Source organism: Acartia tonsa, chromosome 11 (genome assembly GCF_053477335.1).
Source record: "Acartia tonsa isolate MP-2025a chromosome 11, ASM5347733v1, whole genome shotgun sequence".
In the NCBI taxonomy this organism is placed as follows: Eukaryota; Metazoa; Arthropoda; class Copepoda; order Calanoida; family Acartiidae; genus Acartia; species Acartia tonsa.
In genome coordinates, this window is record NC_137270.1 from 8,781,836 (window position 1) to 8,805,939 (window position 24,104).

General features: G+C 33.5%; 2 protein-coding genes across 5 annotated transcripts in view; one reads left to right on the forward strand and one right to left on the reverse strand.

Moving 5' to 3' along the window:
• The first annotated feature begins 156 nt into the window (after positions 1 to 156).
• Positions 157 to 6,574, forward strand: LOC145332516 (uncharacterized). Its single transcript, XM_080177518.1, has 4 exons — positions 157 to 176; positions 335 to 3,425; positions 4,234 to 4,348; positions 6,233 to 6,574. Exons 1-4 carry the CDS (start codon positions 157 to 159, stop codon positions 6,292 to 6,294), a joined length of 3,288 nt encoding a protein of 1,095 aa, XP_080033644.1. The 3' UTR covers positions 6,295 to 6,574.
• A 2,292-nt stretch (positions 6,575 to 8,866) lies between these two features.
• LOC145332364 (malonate--CoA ligase ACSF3, mitochondrial-like) overlaps positions 8,867 to 24,104 on the reverse strand; it is a 45,634-nt gene continuing 30,396 nt past the window's right edge. For 2 of the 4 annotated variants that reach the window (XM_080177364.1, XM_080177363.1), the window contains 18 exons: positions 23,993 to 24,056; positions 22,681 to 22,817; positions 18,596 to 18,655; positions 18,214 to 18,354; positions 17,734 to 17,820; positions 17,289 to 17,360; positions 16,770 to 16,853; positions 16,245 to 16,322; positions 15,858 to 15,937; positions 15,053 to 15,117; positions 14,593 to 14,660; positions 14,175 to 14,266; positions 13,884 to 13,954; positions 13,272 to 13,368; positions 12,814 to 12,914; positions 11,894 to 12,018; positions 11,533 to 11,644; positions 8,867 to 11,097 (listed from right to left, as the gene is read on the reverse strand). In XM_080177364.1, coding sequence (XP_080033490.1) covers positions 10,982 to 11,097; positions 11,533 to 11,644; positions 11,894 to 12,018; positions 12,814 to 12,914; positions 13,272 to 13,368; positions 13,884 to 13,954; positions 14,175 to 14,266; positions 14,593 to 14,660; positions 15,053 to 15,117; positions 15,858 to 15,937; positions 16,245 to 16,322; positions 16,770 to 16,853; positions 17,289 to 17,360; positions 17,734 to 17,820; positions 18,214 to 18,354; positions 18,596 to 18,655; positions 22,681 to 22,817; positions 23,993 to 24,056 — 1,650 coding nt within the window. In that variant the 3' untranslated portion in view covers positions 8,867 to 10,981. The remainder of the gene's footprint in view (positions 11,098 to 11,532; positions 11,645 to 11,893; positions 12,019 to 12,813; positions 12,915 to 13,271; positions 13,369 to 13,883; positions 13,955 to 14,174; positions 14,267 to 14,592; positions 14,661 to 15,052; positions 15,118 to 15,857; positions 15,938 to 16,244; positions 16,323 to 16,769; positions 16,854 to 17,288; positions 17,361 to 17,733; positions 17,821 to 18,213; positions 18,355 to 18,595; positions 18,656 to 22,680; positions 22,818 to 23,992; positions 24,057 to 24,104) is intronic. The other 2 variants (XR_013884170.1, XR_013884169.1) reach the window with 2 other exon arrangements.

Sequence of the window (24,104 nt, forward strand, 5' to 3'; positions counted from 1 at the left end):
TGGGGGAGTGTTTCGACCCCCCCCCCCCTAAAGTTAAAGGCTTCTAAGGGCATAGTGTCACTAGTATTTTTTAAAAGTTGATAATATCACTAAAGTCCAAAATTACTTAAAAGAAATCAGACTGCCACAGTTTTTTATACCTATTTATGGTGCATAATGAAGGAAGAAGTTCAGCCGTGCTTTTGTTAGAGCCAAGAAAATCTATTTAAAAAAAAAAGAGGCTTAAAAGCAGTCTGACCGCTATGGGTGTTTTATACATAATTATGCTCCATATTAATGGGATGAAAGAAAATTTTAGTTTAAGGGAAAGTTAAGTTAATGAATAAATATTTAGATGTGGTGAGAATGAAGGAGATTGTGATTGGGATGGAGATTGTGAGGGTAGCCTTATTTGTGGGACTAACAATTGTCTGGAAACAAGAAGTCCCCATTCATTCTATGATGAAGAGGATGACTGTTGTGAAAGGCGATGTAAACCAAATCATCCGTGCGAGGAGGGTGAGGGCCATTGTGAGTATGATTCAGATTGTGGTCAACCATGGCTGCTCTGTGGTGATAACAACTGTAAGAACACAAACTATTTTCCACAAGAAAAGTTCTTTTGGAATTATATAGTAGATATTTATTCTGACACTGACAATTGTTGTTATAAGATTTGTAGACCTGAAGCTAGATGTGATCTGAATGTTTTTGGTTGCTTGGACGACACTGACTGCCTGGATGGACTTTATTGCGATAAGAACGACTATTACTGCAAGGATATCAATGAATGTGATATTTCTAATGGAAAAATTGATGGATATATTTATTGTGGCAGAAATGTTGACTGTGTTAACCAAAACAAATACTATGACTGTAATTGCAAAGTTGGTTATCAAAGTTTTGTTGCTTATGAAGGTTGTACAGATATAGATGAATGTGCTACATCAACACACAATTGTGATACGGTCACAGAAATGTGTATCAACACAATTGGAAGCTTTGTTTGTGTGTGTAATGATGGATATACCGGTGTGGAGGGCAGTTGTGTTGACGTAGATGAATGTAGGATGGCAACACACACTTGCTCACCAAAAACAGTATTGCATGCTGAAACATCTGATGAAGTAGGTGATGTATATCAATATCATGATTATGATTTCATAGATTTGGGATATACAGCACATTCCCTTGATTTTGATGTATCTTCAACTGCCACAATTACACTTCAACTAGGATCAATATCAACGTCATACAAATTAAGAATATCTGCAGACACGGTACAATTCTTTAAAGCAGTAAATGATGCACAAGTGTCAGTGTCAAAAACTATTAACTCTGCCTTTTCCTTTCCAGGCCGTAACTACATTCATTACTGGATTGATTTTAGGCCTAGTGGAACATCAATGCTTATAGATGTTGGAGCATACAACAGAGATAATGTATTATTATCTTACACTGACACTAAATTTTCTGTTGATCCCATTGTTGTTGAAGTTGTAGGATTTAAGACTGCAACTGGTGGTGAAACTTTCTGGAGAAATTTTCAAATAGTTCCTCTTGCAGGTGCATCAACTTGTGTAAATACAATCGGGTCATATATATGCAATCCAGTCACTTCTTCATTCTTCTCTTCAAAATTGGCCATTGGAGCAGGAGGACACACCAGATACAGTGGAGCAGAATATTTTAATGAGCTTCAAGTTGTAACAGATAAAGTTACAGTCTGTGGTTCACATACAATTCCACCTCTTGTTGGAAGACCACAGTATCGTGGAGGTATGGCTGAAATTGATGGTTGGTTGTATGTGTGTGGAGGTAAGAAGCATACTGAGAAACTCCCAACAGCTGCTTGTTACAAATATGACTTAAAATCAGGTAGTGCAAGTTGGCTAAGTGCCCCGTCCCTACCAAAAAATATGTATATAAATCAAATGATGGTGTCATTTGAAAACTCTATTTACGTAATGGGTGGAGAATATCATTATGAGACAGTTGATTCAGCAGGAACGATTATACATAACACAGCTTCATTGTCAACAAATTACCGGTTTAACCATAATACAAACTCTTGGGTTTCAATGGCTGGTCTATGGACTGCTTTACATAGAGCTGGCACTTGTGTTGATGAGGAAGCTAGAAGAATTTGGATATTTGGAGGCCATTCTCAGCATTGTTGCGACAGAGCAAAAGTTTTATACTACACGGTTGATAAAAATAGTTGGACCGAACACTCTAATTTACCAAAAGTTAGACCTGATTCAGCCTGTGGCGTTGTCTATACTGTTCTTGATAGTAAAATGATAATGTGTGTGATTGCACATGAGGCTAATTCAATTTATTATTGGGATTTTAGCACAAACACTGGGTGGCATCACATGGGAAACTTACGTCATAGTTACAATCATCACTACATGTCAATGGTTGTTATGGATAAATATAATGCTTTGTTGGTTGGTGGTTACTCTCAACTTAATGGTGTGAGTACAAGAAATTTATGGAAATTTGACCAAAAATACCGTAGATTTGAGGAAAAGTATTACCACCTACAGAATGCTGCCCAGGGGGGAGTTTGGACAACAGTATTACAAAATAAAAACTACCGAGCACTACAAAATTGCCAAGCTGAGACAAGGACTTATGCTGCTGTAGGTTGGGGAGGAACAACATCAGATACCAATGTTTATCCAACCAAATGGCATGTGTTTCTAAGATCACGTAATGAAGGTGATCCTGGTAGATTAACAACCTGTCATGGTATCATACCTGACCTGACACCAGGAAGGAACTTTGCTATGGTGACTGCAGTTGGATACAATCTGATAGTTTGTGGTGGAAAAAACTCCCTATTAGGTGAAGAATATAGTTCCTGCTTTAAGTTTGAAACAAACAAGCCTTTCTTGGAGTGGCAAGCAATGGCCAACATGACTGATGTCCGTGTGGCAGGCAAACTTGTAACATATGCTGATGCTGCCTATGCTATTGGTGGGAGACAAGGTGAAGGAAGCACTAATGTTCTTTTAGATTCTGTAGAGAAGTGGACAGAGGCAACAGGTTGGAATAATGTAGCTAAACTACCTAAGACCATGTTTCACCACTGTGCTGTAGCAGATGACAGATATGGTAATATTTTTGTTGGTGGTGGACTGAAAGATGTTGGAGTGTTTAATACTGACTGGTACAGATATGATGTCACCAATGATGCATGGAGTTCCATAAATAAACCTGCATATTATGGTGGTTATCAGTGCGGATTGACTATAATTGAAAAGCGCTCTAGTGGTCGCCTGCAAATGATAATGGTTGGAAACTATCACAATGTCATCAACTGGATTGATCTGACAACACTTCACAATGGTGGGAATCCCAAATGGTCTTACCATACTTCTGCTCATCATTCTGAGTACACAAGTCTTGTGTCTCTCTCAGCACATGAGGCTTTAGAGGTAGGTTAGATGTACATATATCAAAGATGAAAGTATATGTATGTCTGTGAAAAGATCTTTAAAAAACATCAAATGCTTTTAAGTAAATGTAAAAGATACACCCCAGCAATCCCTTTCATTTATCAACAATATCAATTAGGATTTAATGATTGGTCAGGAATGGTAATTAAATCTCTTTCAGAGTATATAATTGAACTGTATAACTGTATATAATTGAGATTTAGGGATGAGACAATATGGATCTAAAATCCCTTTTCTTGGACTTTGGCTACTGGACCTAGTGCAACTTTTCTTATTTTGCATAGTTATGATACTTTGGGGACTAGCACAAAGAAAGACATACATTTAAACAAGCAGACAATAAAAGTCATTCTGAACAAAAATTTTCTGGTTGGTTCTGACATTTTGTTCCTGTAATAAACAATCTATAAACTCTAATATTTCAAATTCCAGCTTACTTTGGGTCGGTTGGTTTTTGATAGCGGCTAATGAGATCCAATGGCGACTTTTCTAGAGATTAATTACAGAATAATGACTACACTGTGACACATGAAAACCTATTTTTGCACCTACTAAGTTTTTCAAATTTTCTGGACAAATCTGGTTTTCACAGCCCTTTAGCAAGAACTCGAAAATTGAATAAATTGCCCATTGTCCCATCCCTATATTTCTAATACTACAAACAAACAGACAAACAAACACACACACAAACAGGCAGACATCATTCTACTTTGTATTTTAGATTGCCATACCTAATTTAATCCAAACCAAATATTAATCTATACAAGTAAATAGTTATTTTTTGCAGTTCGGTGGATCTACTAGCAGATGGGGTATTAGTGCCTCCAATGCCTTCTACTATGCCTATGATAACTATGAATATTTTGAGGATATTGGTATGACACTAGCACATCCTTCTAAAGGTAAGATTGGGTAATTTAGGCACTAACATGAGATTTCTTTATAAAACGCCTATTATAAATGACAACCCACCACAAAGTTATTCAAGAGAAATGCGTTTTATAAAAACTTAATTTGCATGGAAAAAAAACAACTATATATTTAGAATGCTTTGTATATTTGGAAAACCTATTCTAAGACATTTATGTTTCAAAAAATCAAATATGATTATTCCGACAAAATATTCCTTAAAAACCAGTTCTTCCAAAGACATTATTTTTGAAGTTTTATGGATTTAAGTGTTGTGCAAAAAATGTGCAGATTTTAAAATTCAAATTGCGCGGCTTATATTAATAGTAGAAAAATGTTATACCTATATAGATTTACTAGCGGCTTCACCCCTAGCCTCTAGGGGCTTTGCCCTAAGAGGTAAATAATTAAAAAAAAATTAAGTACCTGGTGAGAAGCCCCCACTCCACCACTAATTTTTAAATAATGGAAGAAAAAAAATTGGGGGGGGGGGATTTTTTCATTTTTAGGGGGGTTGGGGGTGTCCCAACCCCCAGGAAAATAGCTTAAAATCACCACTGGACCAGGATCGGTTCAGTGGTTATCGAGATCTTAAGGGACAGACGGACAGACATCGTTCTACTTTGTATTATAGATATTTTTTTTAATGCCTTCAGTAAAATTATAAATGCTGTAAAACTTAGTTATAAGGAATATTCAACAAGCGAAATAGATCTAAAATAATATTTGAGCGGGGGGAGGGAGGGGCAGAAATAAAGGTCAACAATTATATTACTATATAAAGTAGTAAACGTTTTTTGTCTGTCCCAAAGGATCTCGCTAACCGCTGAACCGATATTGTTCGCCTTTACAGTGAAGCTTCTTATAGGTTCTGGGAAGGTTTTTAACTATTTTTGGGAGGGTTCTACACCCCCCTCCCCCAAATTTTAATTTTTTAACTCTTGAAACTTAAATTTAAAATGAGATAAGGTCAACTTTTCCCCCTCCTACCAGTGCCCCTAGAGGCTTCTAGGGGCGTAGCCACTAGCATTACTATATTTTGCCCCCCACAACAATAAATGAAAATCATTTATCATGTTTAGGTTTCGTGATTTTTTCTCCAAATAATTTCGTTGTTGGTATAAGCTGTATAAAATTATAAATAACTTTTTGGGGAATCATACTTTACTTTTAAAAACAAGGATGACAACATACATAAGTAGCGAAGCACAAAATCTATTATGAAATAGACCAACAGACAAAGTAAGTTATAGAGCAGATTATATGTTTTCAGTACAAAGAAAAGAGAGAGAATATGCAAAAACTTAAGATCACAAAACCTTAGAAAAATAAGGTTATGTCTTTAAAAGATGTAAAAAGAAAAGCAGCTAAAAAGCTGCTTAAAAGCAGTCAGACTACCATAGATTTTTATGCCTAATTATGGTGCATAATGAAGAGAATATTGGAAATAAGTTTGAACCGTGTAACTTTAGTAGGATCAGAGAAAATCTGTTGTAAAAAGCTGCTTAAAAGCAGTCCGACCGCTTTTGATTTTTTATACTTAATTATGCTCCAATGGAATGGTGACAATCAGCCTTCTATCTTTTATAGGAGCCTAGAAAATCAGATTACCCTTTTTTGTCTTTAACAGACGGACATTTCGAATTATAGAGTAGCTTCGCTACTAAAAAAGGTTTTTGTGATTTAAAATGTTGCTAGTGTAATGAAGGTATTTGGCTCCAAAAATTCTGGGATTATGTATGCAAATTTGCTTGTAATCTTTACTATAATACATATGAGATTCGATATTGGGAGCCAGAAAAAAAGGAGCCGACTCGCGGATTTTGTTTGTTTTGCCATAATAAATATTTTTGTACTAAATTAATGTTTTATAACAGGAGCTGGATTTACAAGAGTACCAGACGAGGCATGGGTCTTCAGAAATTGTAGCATCTATTAATAATTGTTATTTCTTGTATTCATTCGAATCCGGTGGATAGGAACCGGTTCTCATCCATACGAAAAAACTATGTCTATCATCGTATTAAATCCAGTTTTCTACGAATATAAAAAAATGTACAATCATAAGATTAAAACCAGTTTTTTTAGCCCGTGCCTTCGGCACATGGGGGCCAAAAAACTGGTTAAATCTTATAATTGTACATTCTATATCCGCGGAAAGCCGTTTATAATACGATGCGAGAAATAACTATTATTTAATTTTCATAATATTGATTATTCTTGAGTCTATTTTTTCATTTTGATGTTTTTACGCATACTCAACATTATATGTATAGTAATTTAAATGTTAGGTTTTTTTATGAAAAAAAAAAAATCTCACTGCATTTGATTTATAACCAAATTTAATATCAAATAAATTCTACAGTTTTGTGATTGAGATAAAAAATTTAAATGCCACAATGACGAAAAGATTATAGATCTTCAAATTTATTTATACAGTCCTAAAATAAAATTTTCTTCATTTTATTTCATTGTACTTAAATCAAAAAATAGAATAGCTTAAGGCCATCCCTAGACCTATGTGAAGCTTATCTAATGGAGAACTTAATCGGTTCAGTAGAAATCTTAAATTTCATACAAAAAAGCCTTAGTAATTTATATTATACAGTTGTACTATCATATTTGTTTTTGGGAGGGAGGGAGGATAGAGGTGTCCTTCCCTTCAAGAAAATAGCTTAAAAACACCCCGGACCCAGAAGCTATATTCCCTGAAGTGTAGAGCCCCATCGGTTCAACGGTTACCGAGATCTTAAGCTTTAGACGGACTGGGAGACAGACAGACATCGCTCTACTTTGTATTATGGATAGAACAAGGATGACAACATCCATAAAAGCGAAGCACTGAAACGGTAGGACAAACGTACATTAACAATTGTATAGTGTCTGAACTGAATAATCAGAATATAAAAGTATCAAAAGAGTCGAATCAAAATTTAAGTAAATTTGTTGAAAAACTGCTTGATACAGGATAATGTTTTGGACATACTTACATTTTTAGGACTTGATTATAGAGTTGCTTTGCTTATACTATTGTTCTTTGTTGTCCCAGGAATCAATATACCAAAAATCAGATCAAATGGATAATTAGATCACATAAAGATTTGTTGTTAAAAAAGTAGAAAAATCAACATGTTTAAAATGGACATGCGGACCTTCTGGTAATGATTATAGAGTTGCTACGCTTTCTAAATCGTAGCTAACTACTACAGGAATCATCATGCAAAGTTTGAAATCGATAGGACAATTCTAACATGCCTAAATTAACGAATAAAAGCTATCTATCTCTGACGGACGGACGTACGGACCGACCCTAATTATAGAAAAGCTTCGCTTTTAAAAAGGATATATAATTATTGTCAGTTTGACTTTAACGTGATATTTGATGCAATTATAAGAACTAGCGGCTTTGCCTAAAAGCCTCTAGGGGAACTAAAGGTGGGAGTAGGAAAAAAAACAACCCACCTTATTTTTTTCGGAGGGGGGGGGGGTAGAGTGGAGATACCCTCCCCTAAATAGTTAAAAAGCTTATTACTTTATATAAAAGGATAGGGTATGACACTGACAACAACAAAATTCTAATGTAGCGAATGTAAGATCTATTTGTACATGTACAATGATGACAACATCCATAGAGCAAAGCTCTGAAACGTCAGAACTGAATAAGCAGGCAGAATTTAAATATATAAGTCTAAAAAAAATTTTAAACAATTTTGTTGCAAAACTGCTTCAAAAAAGGAAACTTTAAGAACATACTTGCATTTTCAGGACTTGATTAATGAGATGCTTCAGACAAATAACAACTCTGAATTAAAAAAGTACCTAAGGTTTTTGAGCCAACGAATAATATAACATTGACTCCATACACATTTATACATATAAGTCTTGTTTGACGTAGCATGCGTACAATTACCTAACCGTTCTGCCATAACAGTTGTAACTTTTTAAATTTAATTGACTAACCAAGACGACATTTTTACAATTTTTAAGGAATGCAATGGATGTGGAAAATACGTAGACATTATGACAGGAGAAATATTGCAGGGTTCGGAAGCCGCGCGTAAGCCTCAGTGAAATCTTCATTTTATCACTATAAAATTCAGCTGGATGTATAAAACTGCTCTTTAGCAGACAATCATTCTTTCTGAAATTTCTTTTTCTGCTCACAAGCAGGTTTAAAACTGAGGCTTATGCGCGGCTTCCGAACCCTGAAATATTGTCGTAACTTTAGGTTGCTAACACGGAGCTTCTAGGGGGTCAGGGGGGGGGGGACGATGGAAAATTCTACCCCCTCTCCCACTTTAAATTTTAATTTTTTCTCTTAATATAAGATAATTTTTTTATGTAGTTTTTTTTGGACCAAGGAGAAGCTAATCGAAAAAGGAGAATAATGTCGGTTCAGCAGTTAGCGAGATTAATCGGTACAAACAAAAAGACACAAAGACATACTGTTACTTTCATACAAGAATAAGACTCAGCTTTGTAGTAGCTACATTAATATGAAAAACCTCAGATTTACTGCAAAATTTAATTTATTATTTGTCCACTTTAAGATGTTTCACAGTAATTTTTAACATTATTCATTATTAGCAGATTTACATAAGCTCATTTTATGAAGTAAAAATATTAACAAAAACATTGTAGAAAGTTATTTTGAGTCATCCTAGTTTCCAAGAATTCTAGAAAAGGATTGGACAATGGGAGATAAAAAAGATCTTTACCCTGTGTTCTTGAATGTACAATTCCCTAAAGTTGGTTCAAACTAAATTTTTCAACCTCTAAAAACAACCAGATTTTAAACTGTAGCAAAAAGTCTATGATAGTTTATTACAAGTAGTTTACAAAAACGTAAAATAATAACTTGTGGAAGGGTTTCTTAAGAAAGTTAATGTAAGGCATTTGATGGAAATATTTCCTGAAAACTGGAGACTTGTAGTTATTATAGTTGATAATATATCATAAACAAAAACTAAAATTTTAGAAAGGGTGGATATTTCTCAGTAAATGTTCCAAAATTATAGGTTACGCTATAGTTTATACAACCCCATCCCAAGTTGAAAAAGTTGATTTCTTGCATTCTAGGGGCTCATTCAACTTTGATTACAAGAAACATATATTTGTTCCCCCTCATTCCCAAATTAAAATTAAAATTAGTGGTTGAAACTGTAGGAAACTCAACTAAATGAACCAACCAATCAAAATCCAATAAGTCCCCAAGATTGTAAAGCCAACTAATAAGCAAGCGTTATTATAAGACTTTGGGAACTACTGTAATAAGCAGCCAAATGTCCCCTTTCTCTCTGCCTTATTCTAATAATGTTGTTTTGAAGTTTTAAAATTAATATTGACACACTCAATGAGAAAATCCACCTTTTGTACACAATAAATGATGTTTTAACAAAGAAAAACGTACATAAATTTTACATATCTAAGGTTTGCATCATTGCATAACATAAATATCATTATTCAAAATATATAATTCTAGTTTCAATATCAAAATTTGGCCCATGAAAAATCTGTCAGGCAATTAAAAATATTTATCAAATCGAAATACAAAAATAAGGGATTTATTAACACCTAATGACTAATTAAGTTAATTCTTATAGTTAGGTAATAAAATAGAAATGTTGGTTTAAAATCGCCCTTTTACTGAATGAATTACAATAAAATTAATTTTAATAATTTTCTGGTTGTATATAATTATAAAGAGGAACTTTTAAATCAAATTTTGATTAACAACTACCTACTAGTGACACTTGTATATAATGCTAAACTAATAAAATATCATAACAAAACTAGATAACACATTATTTTTAATATCAGCAAGAATTACTTGAATTAAGTTCTTTTATTTGTTTTCACACCAGGGCTTTCATCTATATGAGACAAGACCAAAGACACTAAACCAGGCGAGACAAAAGATATTTAATAAATTACCAAAGTTCTAAGTAACAAATACCACGCAACTTCCCCCTCGTTGTGTAAGAAGGGAATTTAATGAGTAATTTTGGATACTCAATAGTCACGTTCATGATTGGGACACCTGCCATATAAAGATAATAAAGCGATAGCGGATTAAGTTATATTGTGCTTTAATATGGATCTTAAGTTTTCCCTTGTGGCTATACTAAGGTGTCTCAACCTACTCCATGACGTCTTTGGTCCAAACCTCAAGAAACTGTGGCTTATTAATCAATCAATCAATCAATCAATTAATTTCATTAAAGGTAACATAGCCTTATCGTCATAAGAATCAATTATCATTCTAAATCATATAAAATTATGATGAAAGATTTTTTTTGTGCTTATGACTAATCAAAAGTATGACCATTTTATGATAATTTTACTATTTTCATATATTTTTAGATATTACTTACTTTTTAAATATCGACGATTATATAACAAAGACTTTTGAACTAAAGAAAACTTAATTTCGCTTTAGCAGTAATCTAACTTTAATTGTCGTCATTGTAACTTTTCTTGGCGGGATTTCTAATTGTCCACTCTATATTATTATTTTGTCATGTAGTCTCAATTTTTTCGCGGGTATTTTCTTTGCAATCCAAATTTTCCAGGCATTTTCTAAATGTCGTCGTTTTAGTTAGGTTTAGGCGGGCTTTTCTCCATGCTTAGAACTTTGTGTCATGGAAGCACACAACATTGACATCTGGGAACATTGAGAATACCTCCATCTTGTCAATGTGTCCAGTATTGTCACGTGGGATCTTCTCTACTATCTTTAAAACTGAAAAAAACATAATTTTTGAGAATTTTACATTACTTTCTTATTCTTAACCAATGTAGGTAAGCAAATACTTTTTTATAATATTTCAAACCACTTATTTAGGAAGGAATGGATATTTCTTGCCTAAATGAATAAATTAAGGAACATTATAAATCATCACTTGAAGAAAAAGAAATTTCTAAACAATTTTAAACACCAAAAAAGGGCTAGATTTAAAATGTTACATCATAATGGATATAGAATATATGTGGATATTATGACAGGGGAAAGATTGTTGTCAATTTAAATCGTCATTTATCGGTCAGTTCGTTTATCCGCTAGGAGGGATGGGATGGGAAGACCGTTATTTTAGCCAGCAACAAGGTTCGCCTTATTAGAGTACATGATAATCTGGTGTATCATCAAAGTAAAATAAATCTATTTTTATATATATACCTGAAGGAACACTGTTGCTACCAATATTATCATTACACCAGGCAAGAATATTTTCTAGGGTTACTTTCTTATTCTTGTTCACTACAACCACTGCACCAATTTGCTGTTCAGCCTAGAGAGATAGATATATAGTTCAGACACAGATAGGCAGCCTTAAATGGATGACTATACAATTTCAATTTTGATTGGTTGGTTCATTGTCTTCATTTAGTCGTGTCCAAATCTTTCAACCACTAATTGTAATCAACAGAAGAGGTAATTCTGTGTATCATCATTGGGGAATTTACATTAATTTATCAGTCATTGTCTTATCCATTAAGATCCCTGATTTCTCAATTATCTAATACTAAGAAAATCTTACATCCGTATCACCAAGTCCAACTACGGTTGTATCATCAATGTCTGAACAGCGCAGCAGTTTTCTTTCCAGTTCCTGGGCGTTCAGAACTTCACCTTCAACCTCAACTCCTTTAACACCAAGTTTACCTGAGAAAAAAAAACATTACAATGTTTAAATGTTGGTAAAGTGAGAGGAGGAAATAATATAAAAAAAACTTTTAAAAAAAGATAAAAACATGTGTAAAGCAGAAGTTTCTTTGACATAAAACAAAATCGGATCTACTGCAGTTCACGGTAAAATATTGCTGGTAACGAATATTGCCAAAAATATATAAATTTTAAAGGCTGCTAGCTGCCAAACGGCTGAACGTACAGATCATGCCCGCATACTGTTTTAAGCGGCATAAGAAGGCCTACAAATAATCTGGAATAGCCATAAATCAATAATGAATAATTATCTCGCAGTGCAGAGAAATGCGCGAAAAAGGCCTATTTTACGCGTTTTTTCTTGGGTGAAGCTTTCCCTGTGCATCATAGGATCTTGGCTATTCCAGATTATTTGTAGGCCTTCTTATACCACTTAAAATGGTGTGCGGGTATGATCTGTACGTTCAGCCGTTTGGCAGCTAGCAGCCTTTAAAATTCATAGATTTTTGGCAATATTCGTTACAAGCAATATTTTACCGTGAAATGCAGTAGATCCACAAAATCTTTAAAATAATTTTTATCTTTTTAAGGGTTTTCTAAAAATACTAAACGCTATCTTTAACAAGATATCTAAGTTACGTAGAACCAACTCATCCAAACAATTTTCTGCTTTCAAATTTTATCCATAAAAAAATGTCCTACCTACCAAGTAACCAGGATTTTAAAATGAAATAAAAAGTGTCTTCTGATAAATCAATATGGACAGAAAAGCCCCACAACAGCCTGATAACCTACCTTTAACCCAATATTGACCATCTTTATAAGCCACAATATCACCAGTTGGAATCCACCCGTCAAAATTTACAATTTCCTTCTCTTCTGATCCGGATAAAAACCTAAAAAAATAAATGTAATATTTGTATTGAAAGTACCTACTATGTACATCTTTATATTTTTGAAGACCAGAGGCACACCGTGAGAAACAAAGCAAAATCATATTTTTTGGATATACGCAACTTTTATGGCTATCCTGTTTTCACAAAAACAGCATGATGACTATTTTGGTTGTGGCTAATTGATTGCTATTCATTGCAATACAAAATTATATATGTTTAATTGTATTCTTGTAACTTATGCTTGCAATCAAATTTTTTAAATGCACTTTATGCAACTATCCCTTTCCAAAAAAACATTTTTCCTTTTTTGGAGATTTAGGTTTTCTGGATGATATTAATTCCCAAATGAATACCTACCTGGAAGCCACATTTTCTCCTTTGATGAGTAGTTCTCCAATAATTGTATCTGTACTAGCTCCACCCCCTCCAACATCAATTTCTATTCCAGGCAGGCCTAAAACAAAACAATATTTTAAACAAAACAAAAATGCTAATTTTGGTCTCTTTTATACTTGAAAAATGGTGACAAAATGACCTCAGCTTTTTTTTTATTTAAATAGATTATTCCTATGACAACTAATGAATGTCTAGTCGGGTACAGTAATGGGGGCATATTATTTGTTTGGTTATTACTGTAAGTCAGGTAAGAAGAGGTTACTTTGTGTTCAGGGTAGCCATCAGGTTTGAGTCACCACACGTATGCCCCCCCCCCCCCACCCCCCAGCATGTTACCCAGTCCCCTCTTAGTCCAATATACGTATTTCTGCATTAAAAATATTCTGAATGAATCCTATTTCATTTGTCTGTCAATCAAGTTCATAATCTTGTTATTTATTAAATGATTTGACACCATTTTGTGCAATGACAAGAAAGTAATCTATTGCCATTAAAGTATAAAACAAGGTCGAAACTTAAATCAGCCATCTCCCCAGTAGCAAGCACCATTAAACAAAATTCTAAACTTCTCACCTTGAGAGTTGTTGTTATTGTGATCAGCCTGATCTTCAACTAAAACTTCGTGTGCTGTTTTCAGATGATCTCTACAAAAAATATACACGAATAGGTAACATTTGAACCTTGTAATAAATTACAGGCAAACAGAATTTTAAAACTTTCAAATTAAAATTTATGTACTAAGAATTTAAAACGTAATATAAACTTATAAAAAAATATTAGCAATACAAAGTAAAATATTGTACATATTAAAATAATAGACCCGTAGGTATGGATTACCTATTAATATTAGTCATTATGGCATACCTGAATCTAACAATTCTAATCTGAACCCCTTGAACGGGGGTGGTACACAGTTTTGAGGGGGGTGATCCTCCAGAATTATTTTTATTCTGATGCCTGTTCATCAAATGAATTTATTTATAAGATCAAAGGGTGGGGGGAAGTTTCATATAACTTTACAATATATTTCACAAAAAATATTGAAAATATTACATTTAATTTTATTTAATTATTTAATCTGATAAAGAATTAGAAAATCATTTTTTAAAAATCTAAGTCAGGGGGTCTCAATATAAAAAAGTCATACTTCCCCCTTCTATTTTAGTTTAAGGGGTGTCCAATTGTCTGTATTACTAATGGAGATAATTGTCCTTGGTCAATAGAATAAGGTTGGTGGTTAAGCCACCTACTACACATTTATCAAAGTTAATAAATCTATTTTCCTTGGTGAAGATGGTGTCATAACAAAGTTGGATTCTGTACACACAAAGCTTGGCATTATCTTGTGACCTAAATTAAATAAAATATTTTAACTTGTATTAAAGTTGTCTTCCAAACCAGGTATAAGGTATAACCAACAAGTGAAATAAATCTAAAATAATATTTGGGGGGCAAATTGAGAGGTCGTCAATTTTACGATGTGTTGCCCCCCAACGACAGCTGAAAAACACGTATAGGTTTCGTGATTTTTTCCCGAATTAATTTTGTTATTGGTATAAGCTGCCTCCAAACTTCCAACTTTTTAAAATTGTGTAACAAATATTTTTTTAGAGATTTCCACATAAAAAGCATTTTAAAGAATGTTTTTTTAGTGTTCTTGGTCAGTTTCCTTTGCTATTTTACTATATTTCTTTATAAACACATACTGACATCCTATTACTTGAACTAAAGAAAAAACAAACCTGTAAGTGCTGCCCATTCAGTGGTAATGTGTTCTGGTAGTTTTGTTGTGTTACAAGCCATTAACCTGAAATTTTTAAAATATGTTTCAATTCTTTATAAATTTACAATTCTATTATCTAAAGTAGTAAGTTGAAAGTTTGCGTGTGTGAATACTTTTGTGCGTGTGTGAATATTCTGAAAGATGTTGTAAATGGCAGGACTGATCTTTATGCAATTATCAGGTAAGTCTGGCTATATATGGTCTAAAACAGGTTTTATGCCATTGAGATTAATCACCCAAATAAATATAAAGTAAGAAAAGCCATATTCTCTTTAAGGGCTAAATACAATTGGCAAAAAGTTGTAATAATGTAAATTAAACTTTATGGAGGAAGGTTTTAAAAACAATTAAATCATCCCTCCCTCCAGTTGTTACATTAGAATTATGATTATGAATTATGATGAAAGGGGGGGGGGGGGGAGAAATGTGGTGACTCGTCACACGACATACCAGCAATTTTATTTTTGGTGCTACTCCCTTAGTTTTAGAGATAATTGGGTGAAATCTTTTTGGTTGTGTCACTAATTACCCCAAGTTTTGGTATCTTTAAAAAAAAGCGGCGGGACCGCCGCTCTCGCCGTCCGCCGCCACCAAAATTTTTTTTATTATTGCATTCCTCGCCGAATTGGGCAATTTGGAGTCATTTGTACCATGTTATTTTTTTAAAAAAATTTTGCCCTTACAAGCAAAATAAAATTGCTGGCTGGTATGTCGTGTGACGAGTCACCACATCCCCCCCCCCCCCCCCCCCTTTGAACACTTACCTTATCTTCTTTGTACATGAAGCTTTAACATAGTCCCTGCTCTTCTTATCTTTGAAAATTGTTCCTGACTGTTCAAGCAACTAAAAAGAACAGTAAATTAGTTAAAATGAAAAAAGCTCCTTTTTTCATAAACACAAGTGAACTCAACCAATCAACAAAAAAAAGGGTTACAGCACTGAAATTTGGCTTGTAAGTTGCTTTACATAGTACAATGTGGATCCACCACTCTCGCCCCACAGTTCCACAAGTTTATTTTGGTTGAATTCCTTTGTGTAATAACACATCTGCCCCCCCCCCACTCCCCCGTAACTGCCAATTACTTCCTCTTTACATTTTACACACAAGGTTGCGTGATTTTTTTAATACCAATTGTAACAGTTTTATTACCTTTTGGTACATGGTAGGAGTTGATGGAAATATTGTGACTGGATGAGATTTATTCACTCCTAGCAAATGTGACCAAACCTGCAATAAACAAGATATTGACAATAGATTTGAGGCTTTAGATGGTCCATCAGACACAATGAAACATGAAAGAATTTATAGTAGACTAAGATTTTGTTTTTATTAGGTAAATAACCTTTTAGGGTAGGCTGTCACAAATGATTAAAAACCATTAAAAGAGCGCTAACATTTTTGGACACTATTTTCTCGTGTAAAGTTTATCCTAATATATTACCTAAACTATTTATTGCTGACTTATTAGATAGTCATAGTGTGGTCAGATTGTCAAGAATTTTTGCAATTTCTCAGAGAATTTGTAAATTTTAAGATACATTCGCCCCCAACTTTGAAACCACCTAATCCCTATTCAAAGTTTATCTGAATAATAAAAGCTTACTTAACTAATTAAAAAAAACTGATTAATCTATACAATGACAATCTCTAAAGTAGCTTCGATAGTTACTTTACCTTGCCTTCGTTGAATGAGTTGAGTGCTAGAACCTTTGCTCCCTGGGATAGGGGCGCATACAAACAAGATACCAGAGGGAACACCTTCACAAGAAAACATTATTTTAAGAATAAACACATCAGTACAGATAAACAATAAATTAATTCACTCAAAACCCAATAACAGTTAACAGGCATGGAATGTTTCAGAAATCATAAAAAAAGTTGCTAAGCTAAAAATCTAACAATAGGACAATTCCAACAAAAATTAGTGATGGATAATGCTTATAAAGGACAATTGTATTATGTATTTGGCAGGGATATAAAAGGATAAGACAATGGCCGAAACTTTTATGTACATCCCCAATGATGATACAAAAGATTACCACTTGTGTAGATTACAATTGGTGGTTTAAACGTTTGCACACTTAACTTTGAAATGTCTCTAAAGTTGTTTAGCCAACAAATAAGAAAACGTTCATATAAAACTTGGGGGACTAGTGTAATAAACAGTCCAATGTCCCCTCCCTCCCTGTGTACCTGGTGTAGATTTAGAGAGTGTAGAAGAGTGTCATCTTGCCCAATTTCCCAGCTGTCTATTACACTGTTAATCTAGAGTAAAAAGATTTGATATTAAATTAATGTTTTCTTCTTTGACTAGGTAGGTAGGTATTACTTTTAATATCCCAAACAGAGCGAATAGCCAAAAAGCAAAAGCCAAAAATCTAAAGTTTTAAAACAAACAGACAATTCTATCATTGCTAAAAAATGAGTAAAATTTGTATCTGCTGGATATAAAACTGTTATAAAAATCGATAAAATAACTTCTCTAGAATGATGTTATGAAATTTCCATGAAATTGCTTGAGCAAAACATACGATTTAATCCCTATTCATTTGCCTTAGTATTTGGGAATTAAATCTTTCTAATTACTTTTCTGTATTCTTTGCCATATATTGAACTAACAAGAAATATATATTCTGACCTGGTTAGCCAGAACAGAATGTGAGAGAACAATTCCTCTGGATGCATTTGTCCTTCCAACTGTGTACATTATTAGAGCATTGCCATCCTATAATAAAATTAAAATATTAAGTTTATTAAACTGCTTATTCATGCCAAGAATTACCAAATAAAAAGCAATAGAATAATACCTAACTAATCCTTATAATAAAGTTACAGTATGTCTGTGTATCTGTACCGAAAGATCCCGCTAACCGCTGAACTAATATGGTTCTCTATACAATGTAGGTTCTCATAGGTCCTGTGAAGGTTTATAACTATATTGAATAGATTCAAATTAATGGTTGAAAAGTATGGACATAACTTGATTGGAACCAACCAATCAAAATCCAAAAGTACCCAAAGGTTTCTAGCCAATGAATGAGAAAATGCATTTATAAAACTATGGGTACCGGTGTAAATTACAATCCAATGTCTCCTCCCTCCCTGCTTTCAACCATACCTTGAAATATGAGTTGTCAACAAAGTGTTGTGGTAGCGGGGTTTCTTTGTCTGTTATGGATTCTGGATTTTTCCACCAACTCTCGTCCAGCGCTATCAGCTTGATGTCGGCAGATTTGGTTATGTTGTTCACTGAGTCAACCTAAATATTCATATTTATCAAATATAAATTCATAACCATTCGTTTATCCGTCCTAATCCTATATTAATTTAAGCTATTTTTAAGTCTTTAGCAGATACCTAGTTAAAAGTCTAAATGCATCATAAACATATTTGAAACGTTCCTTTAAAATTATCTCTAATTAAACGTTAAAACCTCTTGGCCAGAAAGTCAGTCATACATAACCAATTTAAAGGGTAACAGCACTTATAAAATATCTTACCTGGCTTTTAGTTGTTATTACAATGTTGGCCCCGCTGTCTCGAATTATGTGTTCTAGTTTCTATTTAAATATTTAAATTGATATGTTGAATTCGAGGTAACATATTATTATTAACAGTTCAGAATTTCAGGTAGGTAGTTATTAATAACAGTTACTTAATTCATGACACCTGCCATACTTGGCAACGGAGAGAAGTAATAAGTAGGAATTCAAAGTCAGCGTGTCAAATGATAAGGTGTTTAAACAAGTGTCTCATACTAATCCATGACTACTTATATTAAAACAATAAGATACCACAAAGGCTCTAGCTTCTTATAAAAGCGGGAAGTTTGTAAATATTTTACTCAAGACACTAAATCGTTACAATTTTCATGAGAAATACGCATTTTATAAGGCATACAAAACGCTCTAATTTTCGTTCTATTTAACGTAATTTTGTAATTTTTTTTGCTGGTTATTTCATTTTACACATACTTTTATCATTTTATCAAAAAAAAATTTATCTTTTTTTATCATTTTTTGGAGAAATTAATGCTTAAACTAAGGGTATCTTTAAACGCAAAATTGACGCACTTAGAATAAAAATGCGTATTGAGTACAAAGGGGGGATAATTTCAAGTCATGCATGTTCCAAAGATATCTTTTTTTCCATAAAATTTTAATGTTTAGTCCACCGGAGATTACCCTGAAAATCATATATCAATTTAGGAAGGTAATTTTTGTAGAATAGTTACTGAATTTACAACTTTATGTACACTAAAAGTATAGTTAAGATCAAAGGCGTGCAAAAGGTTGGTGTAGGGGTTGTTTACACCACCCTTGTAAAATTAAGGGGGATGGATACACCTCCCTAGGTGTCCACCCATGTCCACCCTCTTGACAAGAGCCTACACCCTCAGATACACCCCTCTATAAATTCCAAGGGGGTGTAAAGGAAATAAATTTACACCCCTTAAAATAAAGAGTGGGGGGGGGGGGAGGTGTTTAAGGCGGGTGTATAAAATTAAGCCACTGATTAAGATAATTCTATGCTATCTATTTTTAGATAAATTAATCATTAATTTCCAGACTTAACTAAAAAAAATCTTGCAATATTCTGTACAACTGTACTGTACAAATTTAAATCAGTAAATAAAAGTGATTGACACAAGAAGGAGCTCTCATACATATGTAATTAAACCACAGTTAATACCTCTAAAGATCTTGATTGATATATATTTATAACTTTTAATATTGTTTACAATAGTGATTAAAGTTAATGTTGGGGAGGGAGATATTTCCCAATCCTCTTTTTAAAGTTTGTAAAAATGTATTACTTATGTAATGAAGTTTTGGTGACATACTTAAATAAACTATCCTTGATTTTGGTTAAAGGGAGCTGTTAAAAGTTGCAAGTGTCAAAAAATTTAGGTGGTTATAAATTAATGGAATATAACCTGATATTATTATCATTTATGTACAAAAAGATTATAGATACAGTATTATACTTTTTTTCATAAGTAAATTGGATAATTTTTTTTATTTTTTATTGCAACACAAGGTTATTTGTTTATCTCCTGGTACAAGATTCAACATTATTATTAGTTAAATCTAATTTTCTATTGAAACAAGCATTCAACTATTTTTACAGTATTATCGATTTTAATATGAATTATTAAATATGTATTATTAACCCTTAACAGTCGGGCCCCTTGCCGCACCTTAATCGGTTGGTGATGGGGTGGGCGTTCAACGCTCCCCCCCTATTATCTCAGTTCCTATTAGACCTAGAGGGCTAAATCTTTTTTGTGCAAGTCCCCTGTTTGATAATAAATTTCCGACCTTTTATAAGTCAAAGTCAATTTTTGCTTAGTTCACCTTTTTATTTAACAACCTTTTTTACTTAAAAATTTTAAACGGCTGTAATTTTCTTATTTTTGAAGCTAGAAGAACAATTTTTTTACAGAAAATGTTTATCTTTAAGTAAATTTTATATTAGAAATATCAAATATAAATTTCAGCGGCCGCAGCAGGCGGTCAGCAGGGAAAACGGCTGCGGATCTCTATGAAATTTAGATATGTTATGTTGACATATAAGAAAAGCTTACGTTTAAAAGGGGGACGTAACTGAAGCTTTTTTGATGCTGGGGGGGGGGGGGGGGGGGGGGGTTCTCCGGAACCACTTGATGAACCATGCAAATTTTTTGGACTTAAGCTTTTAGGGGTATGAACATCTTATGGTTTCAAAGTCAACCCCCTACCCCCAGCCCCTAGCACCCTGGGGCTCAAAACCCCCCTAAAAATGAACATAACCTTAATTTTCTCAGAAACCATTTGACCAATAGGGATGATTTTTTAAACTTAAGCTTTTATGGTTATAAACTAACTTCTAGTTTAGAAGTCACCCCCCTGCCGCCTACTCCTAGCCCTCCGGGGCTCAAAAAAACCCTAAAAATGAACCTAACCTTAATTTTCTCAGAAACCATTTGACCAATAGAGATGAATTCTTAAACTTAAGCCTTTATGGTTATAAACTAGCTTTTGGTATAGATGTCACCCCCCTGCTGCTAACCCCTAGTCCTCCGGGAATCAAAAAAACCCATAAAAATGAACCTAACCTTTATTTTCAAGGGGGTGACTTATAATCTAGGAGTTAGTTTATAATCATAAAAGCTTAAGTTTAAGAAATCATCCCTATTAGTCAAATGGTTTCTGAGAAAATTAAGGTTAGGTTCATTTTTAGGATTTTTTGGAGCCCCGGAGGGCTAGGGGTTGGCGGCAGGGGGGCGACTTAAAATCTAAAAGTTAGTTTATAACCATAAAAGCTTAAGTTTAAGAAATCATCCCTATTGGTCAAATGGTTTCTGAGAAAAATAAAGGAAGGTTCATTTTTAGGGTTTTTGGAGCCCTGGAGGGCTAGGGGTTGGCGGCAGGGGGTGACTTATATTCTAGGAGTTAGTTTATAATCATAAAAGCTTAAGTTTAAGAAATCATCCCTATTGGTCAAATGGTGTCTGAGAAAAATAAGGTTAGGTTCATTTATAGGATTTTTTTAAGCCCCGGATGGCTAGGGGTTGGTTGCAGGGGGGTGACCCCCCCCCCCCCCCGACTGATTAAGGTGCGGTAAGGGGCCCGACCGTAAGGGGTTAATTAAGTGAATCAGTCTGTTAGACCAATGGTAGAAACTCAGCAGATAGACGAGACAGACAGACAGGCAAGAAGAATGATCAAATTACAGTTTGACCATAATAGACAATTCATTAAATAAAATCCAATAGAGAACCTGTGAATGATCAGACAGATGGAGGGATAGACAGACAGACGGACAGACAGAAAGTTTTTGCGGCATTAACAAATTAGAATTAGGCTATGCCAGATGATTCATTGAAATCCGAAAAAGAGGCAGTTAGACAGATAGACTGACAAGTGGAGTGACAGACAGACAAAAAAACAGACAGACAGAGGGACAGACAGACAAAGGGGTATTGCCTAAAAACAGTTTGGCTGCTATATGAATCATTAAAACCCACCATAAAAAGAAATTTACATTAGTTTCATTATTTCGATACTCAACGCCCCCCCCCCCCCTCCCCAAATCAAAGGGGTTTATTATTTCTTAAAACCAATAAGTGACTTCACAGCATAATAAAATTGAAAATACTTTTTATTTCATCAATTTATCTTAAATAGAACGAAAGTTATAATCATTTTATTGTCTACAAGAAAAATGCTTTGAGTAAAAATCAACCTAATTGTCAGTAAAAACGTCATATTTATGCATATTTACACAGTAAATAAATTTTAAAATTGTATTCTATTGTAATGAATAACTTAAGGGGGTTGTATGAATTATAAAAAACCTAAAAAAAACCCTAATTTGGTTAAATTAGTACACGTAAAGATTGATTTAGTACAGTACGTATGAATAAGTTGTCAATTTCCTGCCAGAGTCCTTGTGATACTGTAGCAAAATTTACATCCCTCAAATATTTTTTGTAGTCATGCTTAAAACAAAAAAGAAGCAGCAATTAAAACAGATAATTTCTGTTTTCTCAAGCTTAAAGGACTTAATTAAAGTTCTTTCAATTTCATATCAATTTATATTCCTCTTGTGAAGAATTGACTGGCAGAGGTACAACAATATTTCCCAGCATCCAGCAGGACCAAGCTGTTATTATGTGGCTAAGTCCAGAATCACAAAGCAGACAAATCTTGTTATTCGTCCAGTTATCACCCAACAAACCTATAAAGATAAATTTATTAAAAATATATAAAGGTATAGGGTTAAAATATGTAAATAAGAGACAAATTTTCTTTTTTCGCTAACAAAAACCTATTCTTTGTATGTTTTTTACATAGGTAAAACATTAATGTCATTCGAATAACATGATCACTACAGAAAAAAATCTTTGGTTGTATCTCTCTCATCCGCTTAGATGATAACACTATCAAATCTACAAATGGATATATGGCTATTGTGAGAGATTCTTGACCAAGAAAAGTATTGATCAATATCAACCCAAATTGAAGACATAAGTTTCCCTGTCACAATATGCCCAAATTCATTTGAAACTCATCTCTATTCATAAAAAGTAAATTACTCTACAACAGATATGTCCAAAGGAGTGGGGGGAGGGGTTAACCCCCTATTGAAGTGAAGTAACTCAACCCCCCCCCACAAAAAAAAATAAGATGGACGTACATGGTCCGCTATCCAAGAGCAGTTATCTAACATTGTATCAGATCCCTTTACTTGAGAACACTTATTTACTAAGTATATTTGCGATTACTTTTATTTAATGAAATCTTCCAATTTTTAACATTTACAAAACAGCCTGCTTTATTGCATCAAGATCCATGACAGATCTATATAGGAAATAAACGTCTATATATGAGCTCGAGTCTTCCAATGGTAAAGTGTTTAAAACTCATAGTGCTCCAATAATCCTCATTAAACTCTCATTGACCAAAGCGATAAGACCTTTATCCTATTTGTTTATGGAATTAATTAAGTTTTTCACTTTATGTAGATATTTGAATTACATTGAAGTATTTAATCCTTATTTCATAAATAAAAAATATACGTTCATAATAGAGTAAATCTAAGAAAACTGTATTTTAAAAGAATTCGATTGTGGTGACACTTCCTTTGTGTTAAAATATTAAAACTAAAACTTTAATTATATTAACCCTTTGGTGATGGTAATGTGAAAAAAATATAATTGAAAAAATCTTTTAAAAATCATTTAAATTAATAAATATTTACTTCTTTCTTTTAGGTAGTAATGGCGGGGGAGGAAAATTGATTTATTGAGAAATAGATAAATAGCTATGTACTTATAGAAAACTAGCCAATAGCGATATAGTTATATTGAGCCAACTCTAGTGTCACCATAACAACAATAAACAAATTGTTACCCATTAATCCTTTGGCAAGATCCCAGCTCCTCATGTAGATATCCTCGTATAAGTATTCTCCACCCTAAAATTATGGACACAGGTATAGTGATTGACAAGGTTGGGCATTTCT